Source organism: Meles meles, chromosome 11, assembly GCF_922984935.1.
Source record: "Meles meles chromosome 11, mMelMel3.1 paternal haplotype, whole genome shotgun sequence".
NCBI classification, from domain to species: Eukaryota; Metazoa; Chordata; class Mammalia; order Carnivora; family Mustelidae; genus Meles; species Meles meles.
Genome location: NC_060076.1, coordinates 11522725 through 11537656, shown reverse-complemented (window position 1 = coordinate 11537656; position 14932 = coordinate 11522725). Strand labels below are relative to the sequence as shown.

Here is a 14932-nt window from a genome sequence, read left to right as displayed (position 1 = left end):
GAAATGGCCACCAGATGGGTGTGTTGCTCAAAAAGGTCTGTATTCCTCTCTCTGCCTGTGTGTCTTCCTTTTCTCTAAAATCTTTTTCTCTGTCAATCTTAACTTGCCTCTTTCTTCATTTCTTTCTCTTCAGTCCTTTTTACTTCTCCCCTTCTCATTCTTGCTCCTCACTTTTATTATGCAACTGAGATATTTTACTTACTTTTTAAAGAGTCTTAGATCCTCTGCTCTTAATCTCAAGTTTAACAGCATACATCAGAATTCATTGAGCCATCCATAGAGTTCCTCTCCCTTTATGGGTCATTATCTTGAGATAGGAAGATTGTTTCCACTTCTGATAGAAGATTTAAAAGGAATTTCACTTTTTTTTTTAAGATTTTATTTTTAAGTAATCTCTACAGCGAATGTGGGGCTCATACCCAAGCATGGGATCAAAAGTCCCATGCTCCATCAACTGAACCAGCCAGGCACCCCAGGAATTTCACTTTATAAATCGATTGTTCCAAGAGATCATGAATGGTCCTGGGAGCTCCGCCACCCTTTTATACTCATAACTGGGCCATGCGTCGTGTTTAGAGGGAGAAAATGTGGAAAAAATTAATTTGTAGGTCTTAAATTTTTTTGATTCAAAAAATACGGGAGTAACTGGTTTTTTGAGATGTTTGAGAACAAGTCCAATATGTAAGGTTTAGGCTAGTTCAGAATAAGTAAGAGCCATAACAGAGATGGCCAATGGGTTTCTTAGAGCAAACCTGAATGAAAACTTGGATCCTTTCACTCTGGAATCCTGTCTGAGGTGAAATGGATCTTCTGAACCATTGATTGCTTCACTGGGATGTGTTCTTTCAAACTTAAAGTGAATGTGCAAGACTTCAGACTACCTGTAGAAAAAGATATTACAGAAACCAAATAGCAGTGTCTCCAAATTAATGTAATCCTAACCATTTGCTATTTAGAGAAACAGAAAACCCTGGCATTTGGGAATATTTGCTTTTGGGGGATATTTTTCTTTTTCTTTCTCTTTTTTTTTAAAGATTTTATTTATTTGACAGATAGAGATCACAAGTAGGGAGAGAGGCAGGCATAGAGAGAGAGAGAGAGAGAGAGAGAGAGAAGGAAGCAGGCTCCCCGCCAAGCAGAGAGCCCGATGCGGGGCTCGATCCCAGGACGCTGGGATCATGACCTGAGCGAAAGGCAGAGGCTTAACCCACTGAGCCACCCAGGCGCCCCTTGGGGGATATTTTTCTTCAAGAGCTGAAAGCAGTATTAGTCTGAACTTCATCCTCTGCTCAGATCATTTGTATATTAGTGTGTGTGAGGATCTTAAACTCTGTGGTTGCCGTGGCTTCATCACTGTTGTTTTCTTAATGTGTTCAGAATCTTGCATAGTGTTTGCACATAGTGACTTAATCCTAACAGTGATCATATGCATGTACTGAAGCTTAGAGAATTGAAGAGAACTTTCAAGAAGTGGAATGTTAGTAAGTGATGGAGCTGGGGTTAGATCCCAGGAATTTCAGACTCAAGTCAGTGCTTACCATTCTGTAAAGGAGGGATTGAACGAACGGGAGAGGGGCCCTTTGTATTTTTGGTGATGTTTGTCTTGTGATGGCAGGTAAGTGCAGTCTCTGTCAGTTTAACTCAGTTGTAGCTAAGTTTAACTAAGTTCAGTTTTCCTTAGGACTAGACCAGGCTGCAGTTTTCCTTCTGTACTTATTTTCTACCTTTTAGATTGAATTTCATGAAGAAACTTCTGAGTGAAAGCTCTTTCTTTCTGCATGAACTCTAAATTTTGCTGGTTGTCATAAGGGTAGCAGTGCCCACTGCTGCCTTAATTTATTTTAATAAGCTGGTCTCTCTTGGTTCTTATCTGTGTTTGGATTCTCTGCTGCTTATTTGCTACTTGCATTTTAGAAAAATACTCTGATGGGAGAACCAGAATGCTTAATTCTATTTAGTGATCTTTGAGGGAGTTTGAGCCTGAACTGTTCAAACAAATTAAATAAAAGGGCTCAGAAATTAAATAGGATGTTGATTTGTTTCAAGTGGTTACGAGTGCAGGCCTTGGGTCCCACGGACCTTGGCTCTCACCCTGGCTCTGCCTCTGCCGTGTGACCTGAGGTAGGTTAAGGCCACAGGGCTAGAGAAAGAGAAGCCAGGGGGTACCTGTAAAATGGCCCATGCCCTGTTGATGACCTTTGTCTTTGTCCTCATCCATGCTCGTTTGTTCTGACCTCCTCTGCCCAGACATCGACTTTCCTTAAGTCCGTTCACAGCAACAAACATTTGTAGATTTTCTTACGTGCCAAGAACTGTGCTCAGTGTTGAACACATTACAGAGATGGATGAGAAACAAGAATTACCCCAGATTTGTGTTCTTCTGCGGCTCTTGCCAGCTAATGGACTGGGTCCTTGGCTTTTGACATGTCACTTTACCTATCTGGGTCTTGAGTCCCCATCAGTAAAATGAGGTGATCGCAGACAGTTGTCTTGGGAATTAAATAAAATAGTAGGTGTAGAGGTATCTTACTATCTTGAAAGTCCCGTGTAAGTCTCAGGATTTTTAAATCAGTAACTAAAAAGCAAAGTCCCTGCCACAAGCAGTCTAAAAAAGGAAGATGGACTTATGTCAGATGTCTTTATTTAGCAGCGAGGACTTTGGGTTCAAGATCTCCTCACTATACCAGACATCTCCATATCTACCCACCCCCCTGCACAGTAAACTTCACCCCTGCCTTGCAGAGCTGCTAATAACATTCAGCCTTCCGCTTTTCCTGGACTACCTGTGGCTCCAGCCCAGTGGGGATTCTCACCTTTGCAACAGTTTCTTAAGCCAGAGTTGGAAATCAGTGCCCATTTCCTATCCACAACCTGTTTCCTGCTCTCCTATGTTGAATCGACTTGTTTAAATGGCTCATTGCTTGTAGAACATGTTCAGAGGGTAACTCTGTCTCTGAGTCAGGACAAGAATGTAGATATTATTAATAATAACACTTAATAACCACCCTTTTTATTAAAAAAACCTCATGTGCTAGTCACTCTTCTGAGCTCTTGATGTGTTTTTATCATGTAGTCCTCCTAACAGCAGTCCTCAGAAGGACTGTTGGAATTCTGTCAGATGAGGAACCTGAAGCTGAGGTAAGGCAGCTCACCCTCAGGGACGGAGTGAGTCAGTGGCAGAACCAGGGCTGAGGCCTGGGTCCGTCCGCCTGCAAAAGCCCAAGCTCTCCGTGACAGACTGTACCACTTCCCTCCCACTCATGTCAGTGGCTGCTCTCTCATTTTCTCTACCAGGTCAGTACCAGCTCTCCTGGGGATGTTTTAAGAGAGCCTTATCTAATTCCTGTAACAGATAAATGACCAGTGAGCGAGAGAGAAGTGTTTGGGATGAAATACGTACTTCTACCAAGAAATCAAACTGGCATGGTCCAAGCCTCCACCTTCTCTCTGATTCAGGGTTCCTTAACTTGAGACTATGGGTGGCCTCGGGGAGCTCATGAGTCCTTTCAAATGGTATGCAGAATGTTTTATTGCTGGTGTAGGGTTGGGGCAGAGTTGACTCCTGTGCTCTTTAGGGTTTTTTAAAGATTTTATTTATTTGAAACAGAGCGCGCGAGAGCATACAGGTGCACGAGGCAGGGGGAGGAGCAGAGGCAGAAGGAGAAGCAGACTCCCCACTGCAGCAGGAAGCCCGATGCAGGTTCGATCCCAGGACCCTAGGATCATGACCTGATCTGAAGGCAGACGTTAACCAACTGAGCCACCTGGGTGCCCTGGCTTCTATGCTTTTTTACAGGGATAGTGCCTTTTTTTTTTTTTAAGATTTTATCTATTTATTTATTAGAGAGACACCACAAGTAGGCAGAGAGGCAGGCAGAGAGATAGGGGGAAGCAGGCTCCCCATGAGCAGAGAGCCCAACGCAGGGCTCAATCCCAGGACCCTGAGATCATGACCTGAGCCAAAGGCAGAGGCTCAACCCACTGAGCCACCCAGGTGCCCCGGGACAGTGCTTTTTATGGGAACCATGGCTTTTAGGAGTCTTTTAAAATAGTACTGTCTCTAACAATGTTAAGAAACAATGTACTAATTGCAGTGGGACATAAAATTAGTTTTACCTAAATTACAAACATAGCCTTATCTCAGGGAATTATATTAGGGTTTTTTCCCCCTGAAAGCACATTTAAACAGAACACATTTCAAAACTAAGCTTCTTTGAGGGCAAAAATACCTCTGTGTGTGAGGCTGTGGCTTTCACAGCCTTCTGATAGGAGTCCACTAATGGTAGGTATGATTCAGAACTTCAGGACTGAGCCTGTAGCTTCCCTTCTTCCTGAATTCAATTAAAATGTTATTGGTATAAGTAAGAGACCGATAAAATGAACCTTAGACTTTTAAGAGTGGGGACTTTGTCTGTTCATTGAGTATTTTCATGCTTGCAGCCTCTGCGAGGCATTAGGAATTTTATAGTAAACTAAAGTTCCTACCTTTATGGAGCTTGCATATATCGTGTTCTGTATACATTTTTGTATCACTAATGCCTCACAAGGAACACTGCTCAACTGTTGGATAAACAAATGTCCTGCTGCATCCTTATTAGGTTAAAAGGAAGGCCATTGGCTTTGATTTGTGCGGCATCTGATTATTGAGTCCCAGTTATGTTCCAGGCATTGAGCTAGGTACTGGAGATGTGGGGTAAGCAAAACAGATGGGGCCTGTTTCCCTGTGGGAAGACAGACAAATCAAGTAAGCACATAAAGAAATAATGGTGAACTTGGACAGGTGCCATGAAGGAATTGACTTGATGTTATGAGAATATGTAGCAAAGGCCTGGCCTGGTAGGAGGAAGAAGTGCTGGGGAGGGTTTCAGTAAAGTAGTGCTGGAGCATGTCTCTGAGAGGTGAGTAAGAGGGAACCAGGTATGGGGTTGTCCAGGCAGGGGACCAGGCTTGTGCTGTGTTCACTGTGGTTGCCATTTCTGTTCAGAAGAAAGGTCGATGCAAAGAAGAGGAAGGGGTCCTTTCTCATTAATTTAGCAAGCATTTGTGGGCACCTCTCTTTGTGCATGGGCAGAGGATGACAATGAGACAGTTCTGACCTGGGGAGGGCACTGATAATGGGACAGCCAGGCTGACAGGTACTGGTCTCTCTGGGCTGCAGCCTAGTAAGGAGGCTGGAATTGTGGCTTTTGTAGCTGGTACCTGTTGGTTCCCCCATTTAGGTATCAGGCATCTGCCTTTTCATGGGGTCCATTCCTCAAGGGAAGCCTGAACTATTTGGCTGTGGCATACAGCCGCCCATGCTCCAAAAGTCAGGATCAGGTGTGAACCCATTAAAAGCAGTGTTGGTTTTTATTTATCTTTTGTCTGTGGTGGGGATGGGGGATAAGGTAATGAAGAGAGGGGGAGACCAGGAATAAGTGAGGATGAGAAATGGGAGAGCAAGCCAGAACTGGTGAAGTTAGCCCTCCGGACCAGTGAGGAAGACGGTGAGCTCTGTTTGTATCCAGTCCTGAGGGGTGGCCCTGAGGACTGACTCAGAAGCACAGGTAGGGGCCACTGTCTGGAAAAGTGAGCAAGAAGGTACCTTAGGGAAGTCCAGAACAATTATCAGGATTATTTTTAAATTATTAAGAATTATTTTTAAACAGTATTTATTTTAGATTTTATTTGTTTATTTAATTCAGAGAGAAAGTGAATGAGCAACAGAGAGAATGTGAGCAGGGGAAGTGGGGGAGGGAGAGGCAGATGCCCCACTGAGCAGGGAGCCTGATGCGGGGTTTGATCCCAGGACCCAGGCAGGTCTGAAGGCAGACACTTTGACCGACTGGGCCATCCAGGTGCCCCTATTTTGTTCACTTAATTATAAAAATAAATCATGCTCAAGGCAGAAAATTTGGAAAATGTGGGAAGTACGTAAAGAAATGCCTGTATTCTATCATGAAAACGTCAGAACCAAGTGCAGTAGCATGTGTAAAGGGTCTTGCGTCTCTCAGGTACCCAGTGCACAATAACACTGTTACAGTGTTGAGGCATAGGCAGCCCTTTGGCTCTGATGATGAGGCATTTATCTTAAGGGATAAGAAAATGTAGAAGAAATTACTTTGTAATCAGCCTTTTAGAATGTATGTTTGGTGGGGGGGGTGTTAGCTCTTCCTTACTCCATCATGAGAATGAGAAAGTGAAGAACTCTGAAGATTCAGGAGAATGTTTTGTAGGATTTGGTGTCAACTCTTTTGTTTTCCTCTTTTTGAAATCGAGTACCAGGGGGCCTCCCAACCCCTGTGCTCCCTGATCAGTTATGTAGACTGAGTGCAAAGAACTCTGGAGGGGAGTGTTTGCTGCCCACAGACCTCATTTTTGTCTGTTCCTCTACTATTGATCTGTTAGGATTGTTTATAAATTTACTGATCACATCAGTGTTTTATTTAGGTGCTTTGTGAATCACTTACGTACACAAACATTTACCCCAGCATTGTCCTTAAACCACAGAAGATCTGGTTTTAAAGATGTCACTTTCCAGCTTGTGGCCTCACCCCCAAGTGTTTAGTGGGCATCTGTCTAAAGATGGCAGCCAGGGCATAGTGTTATGTTCTTGGCTGCCTGCCCACAGGCAGTAACCAGACTCCAGGAATAAGCTCTGATTGAGACATACCTGTAAACATCGGACAAGGGCAGTATCCAGAGAGTCAGTAGGAGGGAAACAGCAGGCAGCTGCAGTGAGGTGGAAAGGGAATCATGGAACAAGAGACTGGAGATGCTGTACACTTGGGGCTGTCCCATCCCCTTTCAAGGTCTCCGTTTCTTTGCCTGTAAAATAAGGAAGTTAGACTAGCCCAGCTCTGAGATTCCTAATGACCTGGAGCTGAAAGTCAGATTTGTGAGCCAGAAGTACTGTGCTGATTATATTAAAGCCTCGGGAAGCAGTGAGTGTTAGCTTTCTAATCAGTCGTTATGCTGCACATACTGGTTTTAGCATTTCTTTATTTCGTATGTTTCCAAATATTTAAAAGTATAAAAGATAGCAAAGGGAATGAGTTAGTGGTTTAAAGGAAGGAATCAAAAGAGTAAGAGTTGCATCTTAAAGGGATGCCCTTAGTTATGTTCAGATTGAAGGAAAAAACGGGCTAGCCTGTAAGGTCAGGGACAGGGGACTGTTTAGGTAGAAGGAGAGATGAGACAATAGAGAGATGATTTTTTGGAGGAAAGAAGAGTCGTTTGGTCATATTAAAGAAGGAAAGGCAGGAATTTTGAAGTCTAGTTGGGAGACTTGGGACCCACTGGATGGAGTGAAGAAGAAAATGCTAGTGACCTTCAAGAGAGTCTTCCTATTGAGCAGCCAGAGAAAAAGCTTGATTTAGAGAGATTGAAGAGAGACCATGAAGCACTGGAAATGAAACGTATACACCTGTGGTTTGCCGTGGCTGGGAAGAAGCAGCTTGAGAGCAAGAGGACAGTAGTCTGCTGGGCAGAAGAGCAGCTAAGCGGAGTGGTTGAAAGAATGGTGTTGTGTTTGTGTTTGTTTTTGTTTTTCTAAAATTTAATGTATTTATTTGACAGAGATTACAAGTAGAGAGGCAGGCAGAGAGAGGAAGGGAAGCAGGCTCCTTGCTGAGCAGAGAGCCCGATGCGGGCTCCCAGGACCCTGGGATCATGACCTGAGCCAAAGGCAGAGGCTTTAACCCACTGAGCCACTCAGGCGCCCATAGAATGGTGTTTTTAAGGGCAGAGAGAATTGTGTCTGTTAGATAGCTGCACAGAAGGAGCTAGTAGAGAGGGAAAGTGATAGGTGTAGGGTAGTGAGGTGAGTACAGCTTGGACTTTGCATGGAGTTTAGCTGCCTGGGCTCCACTCCCAGATCTTCCCGTCTTAACTGAGTGACCTTGGTTAAATTACATAACCTCCTTAAATCTCCATTAAGTTGCCTATAAAATGAGGATGATAAACTGTATCTTGTCGAGGTATCCTGAGGTCACAGATTGAAAGCACTTGCAGCAGTGCTGGTGTGGGCACAATAAAATGGAGGAGGCGGGTGGTGATCAGGGACCACAGGACTCAGGGCTGAGGTTGTGGGGCTACACCACTCCAGTCGTGACTGAAGATGGCCAGGTCAGCCCAGGCTCTGAGACATCTATCACTTTCTGATGCTTTTTAATTTGTGCCATGGTTTATCCTACAGATTAGTCAGAAGAAGTTGAAAAAATATGAAAAAGAGTATCACACCATGAGGGAACAGCAGGCCCAACAAGAAGACCCTATCGAGCGATTTGAGGTTCGTTTGCTTTTGGCCTGGGTCGGCGTGAAGAGCTTTCAACCTTTCATTTCCTATAATCGTGCATGTAACTAGGTTTGCTGAGTTCTTTTAAAAATTCAGATCCATTGTTTCTAAGTTCAAGTTTCAGTTTGAATTTGCAAGTAAGAAAGTAAGATCTGTTGTGCTTTAAACCAGCTGCCTGGGTTGTCACAATACAGTGGCCGTTCATCATGGTTAATCAGAAGTAGCTGCTTGGCAAGGTCACTGGGGCCAGTTAAGTATTTCTGGTCGGAGAAAGAAAAGAAGAAATTGTTGCTTGCTAGCACATTAGGACCAGCCACTCCTTCCATGACTTCCATGAGGGTTAGCCATGAGAAATTATCATCTCCATCTGATTTTTACATGTCTGTAACTGGTTTCTTTCTACCTGTCAGCGGGAGAACCGGCGTCTACAAGAAGCTAACATGAGGTTGGAACAGGAAAATGATGACTTAGCCCATGAGCTGGTGACCAGCAAGATTGCTCTGCGGAAGGACCTGGATAACGTGAGTCTGACAGAGCCATAGGGATGGATTATTTGGAAACTCTCAGCTTCTCCCTTTATCATGTACGGTCCTTGAGTCACAGTATCTGTCGTCCTAGTGTGCCACCTGTAAAGTGTCCCTCTTGCAAAATCATTTGTTCTTGTCACTGTTGCTTCCCTCCTTTTCCTTCAGGGGTTTTCTGGTAAGCCCTCCTTCCCACACACTCTTCTGTTGTTCTACAGGCTGTCCCTGAACTCTTTCCCAGCACTGTTTGATGACAGGCCTTTTGACTAATTCTTATGCTCCCACAATTGGCAATAGCATTTAATCATTATCCTTTACTTATCTTCTAAGAAGAGATTTTTGTTATCCTGTGTAGTAGGTGCCGGCGGAATAAGCATGCTGGTTGTCAGGAAGCGCGGGGCCTGAGCAGCTTGCGATTTCACCGGTAATCTCAGCTGGCAGCTGTTCTTTCTTTGCTCCTCCTAATCTTAAAAAGTTCAAGATGATGGCTTTCCTGGCAGGGTATTTGTCCATTTTCTATGCTAGCAGCCTCCCTTTGAAAATGTGTGGTCTTTCATTCATCGTTTAGGTCAGAAGTTGGCAAACTTCCGCCTTGAAGGGACGGATAGTAAATATTTTAGGCTTTGTGGGACAGATGGTCTCTGTGGCAACATCAAACGCTGCCACTGGCACAGAAGTAGCCGTAGACAATGAGTAAAGGAATGAGTGTGGCTGTGTTCCAATAAAACTTTATTTACAAGAATAGGTAGAGGCTGGACTTGGCACATGGACTATAGTTTGCCAACATCTGACTCATATATTTCCCTGCCAGACTCCTAAGACTACCATTCTGCTCATTGGTCTCCTAAGGTTCTAGAGAGAGGCTCAGGCTGTTAAAGGCTTATAGGGGACTTGCGGGATGTGTTGAACCCCATAAGATCTGTGAACTTCACAAGGTCCTTGGCATCCACCAAATGTGTAGGAAAATACCGTGTTCTGTATTTCTTTGAAAGTCTGTGCTTTCCTTAGATTCTCAAAGTGTTCACATGTCAGATGAAAAGAGAGCAACATGGCCGTATCTACCAGTTTTTGTTTTCTTTAGAAATAGAGTTGTGGAGGGGCACCTGGGTGGCTCAGTGGGTTGGGCCTCTGCCTTCGGCTTGGGTCATGATCTCAGGGTCATGGGATCGAGCCCCGCATCAGGCTCTCTGCTTGGTGGAAAGCCTGCTTCCCCCTCTGTCTCTCTGCCTACTTGTGATCTCTCTCTGTCAAATAAAAAAATAAAATCTTAAAAAAAAAAAAAAAGAGAAAAGAAATAGAGTTGTGGAGTAAACAGGTTTTTTGTGTTTGTTTTTTTTTTAAGATTTTATTTAGTTATTTGACAGAGAGAGAGATCACAAGTAGTCAGAGAAGCAGGCAGAGAGAGAGAGAGAGGGAAACAGGCTCCCTGCTGAGCAGAGAGCCCGATGCGGGACTCGATCCCAGGACCCTGAGATCATGACCTGAGCCGAAGGCAGTGGCTTAACCCACTGAGCCACCCAGGCGCCCCTGGAGTAAACAGTTTTGAGTAGACTTTTTTTTTTTAAGATTTATTTATTTGAAAAGAAAATTTTATTTGAGAGAGAGAGTATGGAGCAGGGGAGAGGTGGGGGAGACAGAGGAAGAAAGAAGGAGAGCTGGACACCTGGCTCAGTCTTACAACCCTGAGATCACAACCTGAGCCAAAACCAAGAGTTGGACACTTAACCAACCTACCACCCAGGCGCCCTGAATAGACCTGTATTCTAATACCAGCTACTGTCCTTTCAAGTACAGCAGAAGGGGGGAAGGTGGAATATTAGCTGTGTCCCGGGACACAGGGAGAACACCATGACTTGGTGAATGTGAAAAGCACCACCAAACACAGCCAGCCTCGGGCCGCGCTGATTCCTTCTGCTTGTCAGCTGCGCCTCGCTGCGTGTGACTGAGAAGGAGGCTTTTTCTGCTTTGGAAGGGAGGCAATTTCCAGGTCATTAGCCCTCAGTAACCGGAACCTAGAGCTCTCACTGTTTATTAGTTCACCACAGTCTGGCCCTCAGGTTCAAGTCCCCGCCTTCTGGTGCAGAGTCCCAGCATGCCCTCTGTCCTTGGTAGGAATGCTCTAGAAGTCGTCCCCTCCTTGTTCAGGCCTTTCTGCCCAGTGCGTGGAGGGAGGCAGCTGACTGTGAGCAGCAACCACTGAAGTCAGGCCACAGTGCACCCCAAAAGTGGCTCAGCAGCAGATGGGGATCATGCAGAAAGGAGGTAAAAAAGACAAAAGAAAAGGGGTCCTGGATAAGAGCTTTGTGTTCAAAAAAATTGTAGGAAGAGGCAACTTGAGCGAAGACCCCAGGTGGAAATTTAGTGTGAGCTGCTGCACTGTCCCCTGCCAGGCCCAGCAGTCACACTGATGTCCCCTCTTGCAGGTGGGCACAGATTCTCATGTTCTCGAAGTCTACTCCTAAATGGTGTAAACCTTTTTTGCAAGTTGCCTTATCTTGACACAGTAAAGAGCTAGGTTCATTAACCTTCCTGATAACCAGGAGTGAGAAATAGTCAAAATAATGTGAATTCCCCTTTCCTGACGTTCTTTGTGATCGGCACAGTCAGAAGCACTTGGCTAACATCTAGTATCTCTTACATTTGCCTCAGCCTTGTGAGGAGGATTACATGAGCCCCACTGGTGGATGAGGATTTTTGTAACAATCATGAACTTGAGATGCAAAGAGAGATGGAGGCGCTGTGGAGAAAGCAGAGCCAGGAATCTAACCCAGACCCGACTGATTGGAATGCCCCAGGCTTGTCTACAATGCCCTGCTATCTCCAAAATAAATACGGAACAGGAAGCTGCTATTTGGTGTCATAACTACATCAGAAACATAGATAGTGGGGCGCCTGGGTGGCTCAGTGGGTCAAAGCCTCTGCCTTCGGCTCAGGTCATGTTCCCAGAGTCCTGGGATCGAGCCCCGCGAGCAGAGAGCCCGCTTCCTCCTCTCTCTCTGCCTGCTTCTCTGCCTACTTGTGATCTCTGTCAAATAAATAAAATCTTTTTAAAAAAAAGAAAGAAACATAGTGACACACAGCAAGCAAATATTTCCTGAGCACGTACTGAGTTCTAGGCATTGCTCTAAGAGCTTTTGTGCTCAAAGCAATCCACGTCATGTCAGGGATACAATATGATCCCTGTTTTACTGATGAGGAAACTGCGGTATAGCGTGACATTTCAGATTAAAACCCAGGTGGCCTGACACCAGAGCTCACACTCCTAACTCGGCTCAGAGGAACAGGGCCCCTCCTCCCCTTAGGGCTCAGGAATTTCAAAGTGGCGTCTCTTCCTCCAGTCGGCTCCTATGGTGCTGAGAAGATACACCTTGCCCACACTGGGCTTGGAGTCCCTTTCCAAGTCTGTCTTTTTTTCCTTTAGAATTATCACTGAAAGTCAGCTAGGTTCTCAAGCAAGGGGAATGGGGTCCTCTCACCCCCTTTTTTTGTTTTTAGTCTTCAGGGACTCCGGGTTTTTTTGGTTTTTTTGAGAGAGCACACACAAGTGGGGGAAGGGACAGAGGGAGAGGGACAGGCAGACTCCCTGATGAGTGGGAAGCCCAATGCTGGGCTCGATCCCAGAACCAGAGATCATGACCTGAGCCACCCAGGTGCCCTTCCAGTCAGGTTTTTGAAAGAAATTCATTATTTCCAGCTTTTCCCTTTTTGTATCCCAGAGTAAAACTTTGGTGTGTGCCTTACCAGGTTTCCAGGGCACTCTTTGAATTTTCAGTTGAAGTTTTTTTTTTTTTTAAAGATTTTATTTTATTTATTTGACAGAGAGAGAGAGAGATCACAAGTAGGCAGAGAGGCAGGCAGAGAGAGAGGAGAAAGCAGGCTCCCTGCGGAGCAGAGAGCCCGATGCGGGGCTCGATCCCAGGACCCTGAGATCATGACCTGAGCCGAAGGCAGCGGCTCAATCCACTGAGCCACCCAGGCGCCCCTTCAGTTGAAGTTTTATGTCACTTTTGTTACACAGGAGATTGCTAGTTAGCCGCAGAGACCCTAGGTGAGCCTAGCCAAGGTGTCGCCTCTATGAAACGGGAGTTCTGCCCAGACCTAACACTGCACAAGGTCCCATTGCATAGGGCCAGCAGGACCATACGTGAGTCCCCTCTGGCACACTCTCTAAACTGAGGGTAATCAAAATGAGGTTTGCTGAGATTTACAGTCTGGCTACACTGCACCCTAGATCTGTGACCGTGGACAGCTGGCAAACCTTTCCTGAATGAATTACTTTGGCTTCTTTATCAAAAATCGATTGTATGGATGGTCTCAATTCCATGCCTGCTCCATTGATCGATATGTGTATCCTCATGCTAACAGCGCGGTCACAATCACTGTAGCTTTACAATCTGAAAATCAGGTCATGGGAGTCCTCTAACTTTGTTGTTCTTTTTAAAAAATAGTTTAGCTATTCTGTCATTTGAATTTCTATATAAGAACTAGAATCAGTTTGTCGGCTTCTAGAAATAAAAGCCTCTGGGATTTTGAGTGGAGGTGCATTGAACCTGTCAGTCAGCTTGGGGAGAATTACCATCTGAATAATAATTGAACTTTCCAATCCATGAATAGGTTATAATTTTCATTTATTTCGGTCTTTTTCAGTTTCAGCATCATTCTTTAGTTTTCATTTAGCAAGACTTATACATTTTTTAAATTTATTGTAAAAGATACTGTGTTTTCCAATTGTTTATCGCTAGTCCTTAGAAATAAAATTGATTATGTGACCTTCTGTCCTATGACCCTGCTGAATTCACTTACAATTCTAGTAGCTTTTTGGTTTACTGTCTAGCATTATCCATGTACACAGTCAATTCATCTCTGAATAAAGACAGTTTACTTCCTTTCAAATCTTTGGTGCCTTTTTCTTTTCCTTGCCTTCCTGCTCCAGCCAGGATCTTCAGAACAATGTTTAATGGAAAGAGTGGGCATCATCACCTTGTTCCAGGCATCCCCCGTGGGGTTTTCATAGGTCGGTTTGAGGAGGTTCTCCTTTCTTCCTCTGCACTGAGCTTCATCGTGATGGGTGTTGAGTTTTGTCAGATGCTCTTCCTGCATCTGTTGATGTGGTTACTTGCTGTTTCTCCTAATTCTGTGAATATGGTGATGTAATTTGAGTTTTCAATGTAAACCAAGCTTTGCCTCCTTGGAAACTTGGGGTTTCCTTTTCTTCCTTAAGATTTTTATTTGTATTAAAATTTTTGTGTTCATGAGGAATATGTTGTCTGGAGTTTCCTTTAACGTTTTGTCTTGTTTTGATGTCAGAGTAATGATGGCCTTCTAAAATGAACTGGAATGTGTTCCCTACTGTTTGCTTAAGGAATTTATGTAGGGTTATTCCTTGACTAAATCTTTGATTCCCCAGTGATGCCATGTGGGCCTGGAATTTTCTTGGGAAATTACTTAATTATGAATTCAGTTTATTTCCAGATACAGGAATTTTCTCATTCTTGTCTCTGTTTTCATAATTGTGTCTTTCAGGTAACTTCATCATTTTAGTTGTCAAAGGTATTGGTATAGTTATTGTTATTTCCTTACTCTTTAAATGTTTATAGGATCTGTAGAGATACTCTGTCTTTCATTCCAGATATGAGTAATTTGTGTCTTTTCTCCTTTTTCCTTAATCTGACTAGGAATTTATCAGGTGTGTTGGTTTCTTCAGAATCCAGTTTTTGGTTTGATTTTTTTTCTCTGTTTTGTTTCATCGATTTCTGCTTTTTGTTATTTTTTTTTCATAACCTTATTTTTGGTTTAATTTTTTCCTTTTCCTAGCTGATTTTTTTTTAATTTTATGTATTTTAGAGAGAAAGAGCAAGCTCACGTGCAGTGAAGAGGGACAGAAGGAGAGAGAGAGAGAGAGAATCTCAAGTAGACTCCCCACTGAGCGCAGAGCCAGACTTGGGGCTTGATCCCATGACCTGAGATCATGACCTGAGCTGAAATTAAGAGTTCAACACTTAACCGACTGAGTGACCCAGGCACCCCTGCTCTTTTTCTAGCTAATCTTAATTCTAGACCCTGTTTTTCTAAAATAAGCATTTAAAGTGATAAATCTCTCTGAAGCACTGTTTCAGCTGCATCCCACACATTC

The 14932-nt window shown here is 44.1% G+C and overlaps 1 protein-coding gene across 5 annotated transcripts in view; it reads left to right on the top strand.

Moving 5' to 3' along the window:
- RABGAP1 (RAB GTPase activating protein 1) overlaps positions 1 to 14932 on the top strand; it is a 156285-nt gene that overhangs the window by 130471 nt on the left and 10882 nt on the right. For all 5 annotated transcript variants that reach the window (XM_046023285.1, XM_046023283.1, XM_046023281.1 and 2 more), the window contains 2 exons: positions 8177 to 8269; positions 8686 to 8796. In XM_046023285.1, coding sequence (XP_045879241.1) covers positions 8177 to 8269; positions 8686 to 8796 — 204 coding nt within the window. The remainder of the gene's footprint in view (positions 1 to 8176; positions 8270 to 8685; positions 8797 to 14932) is intronic.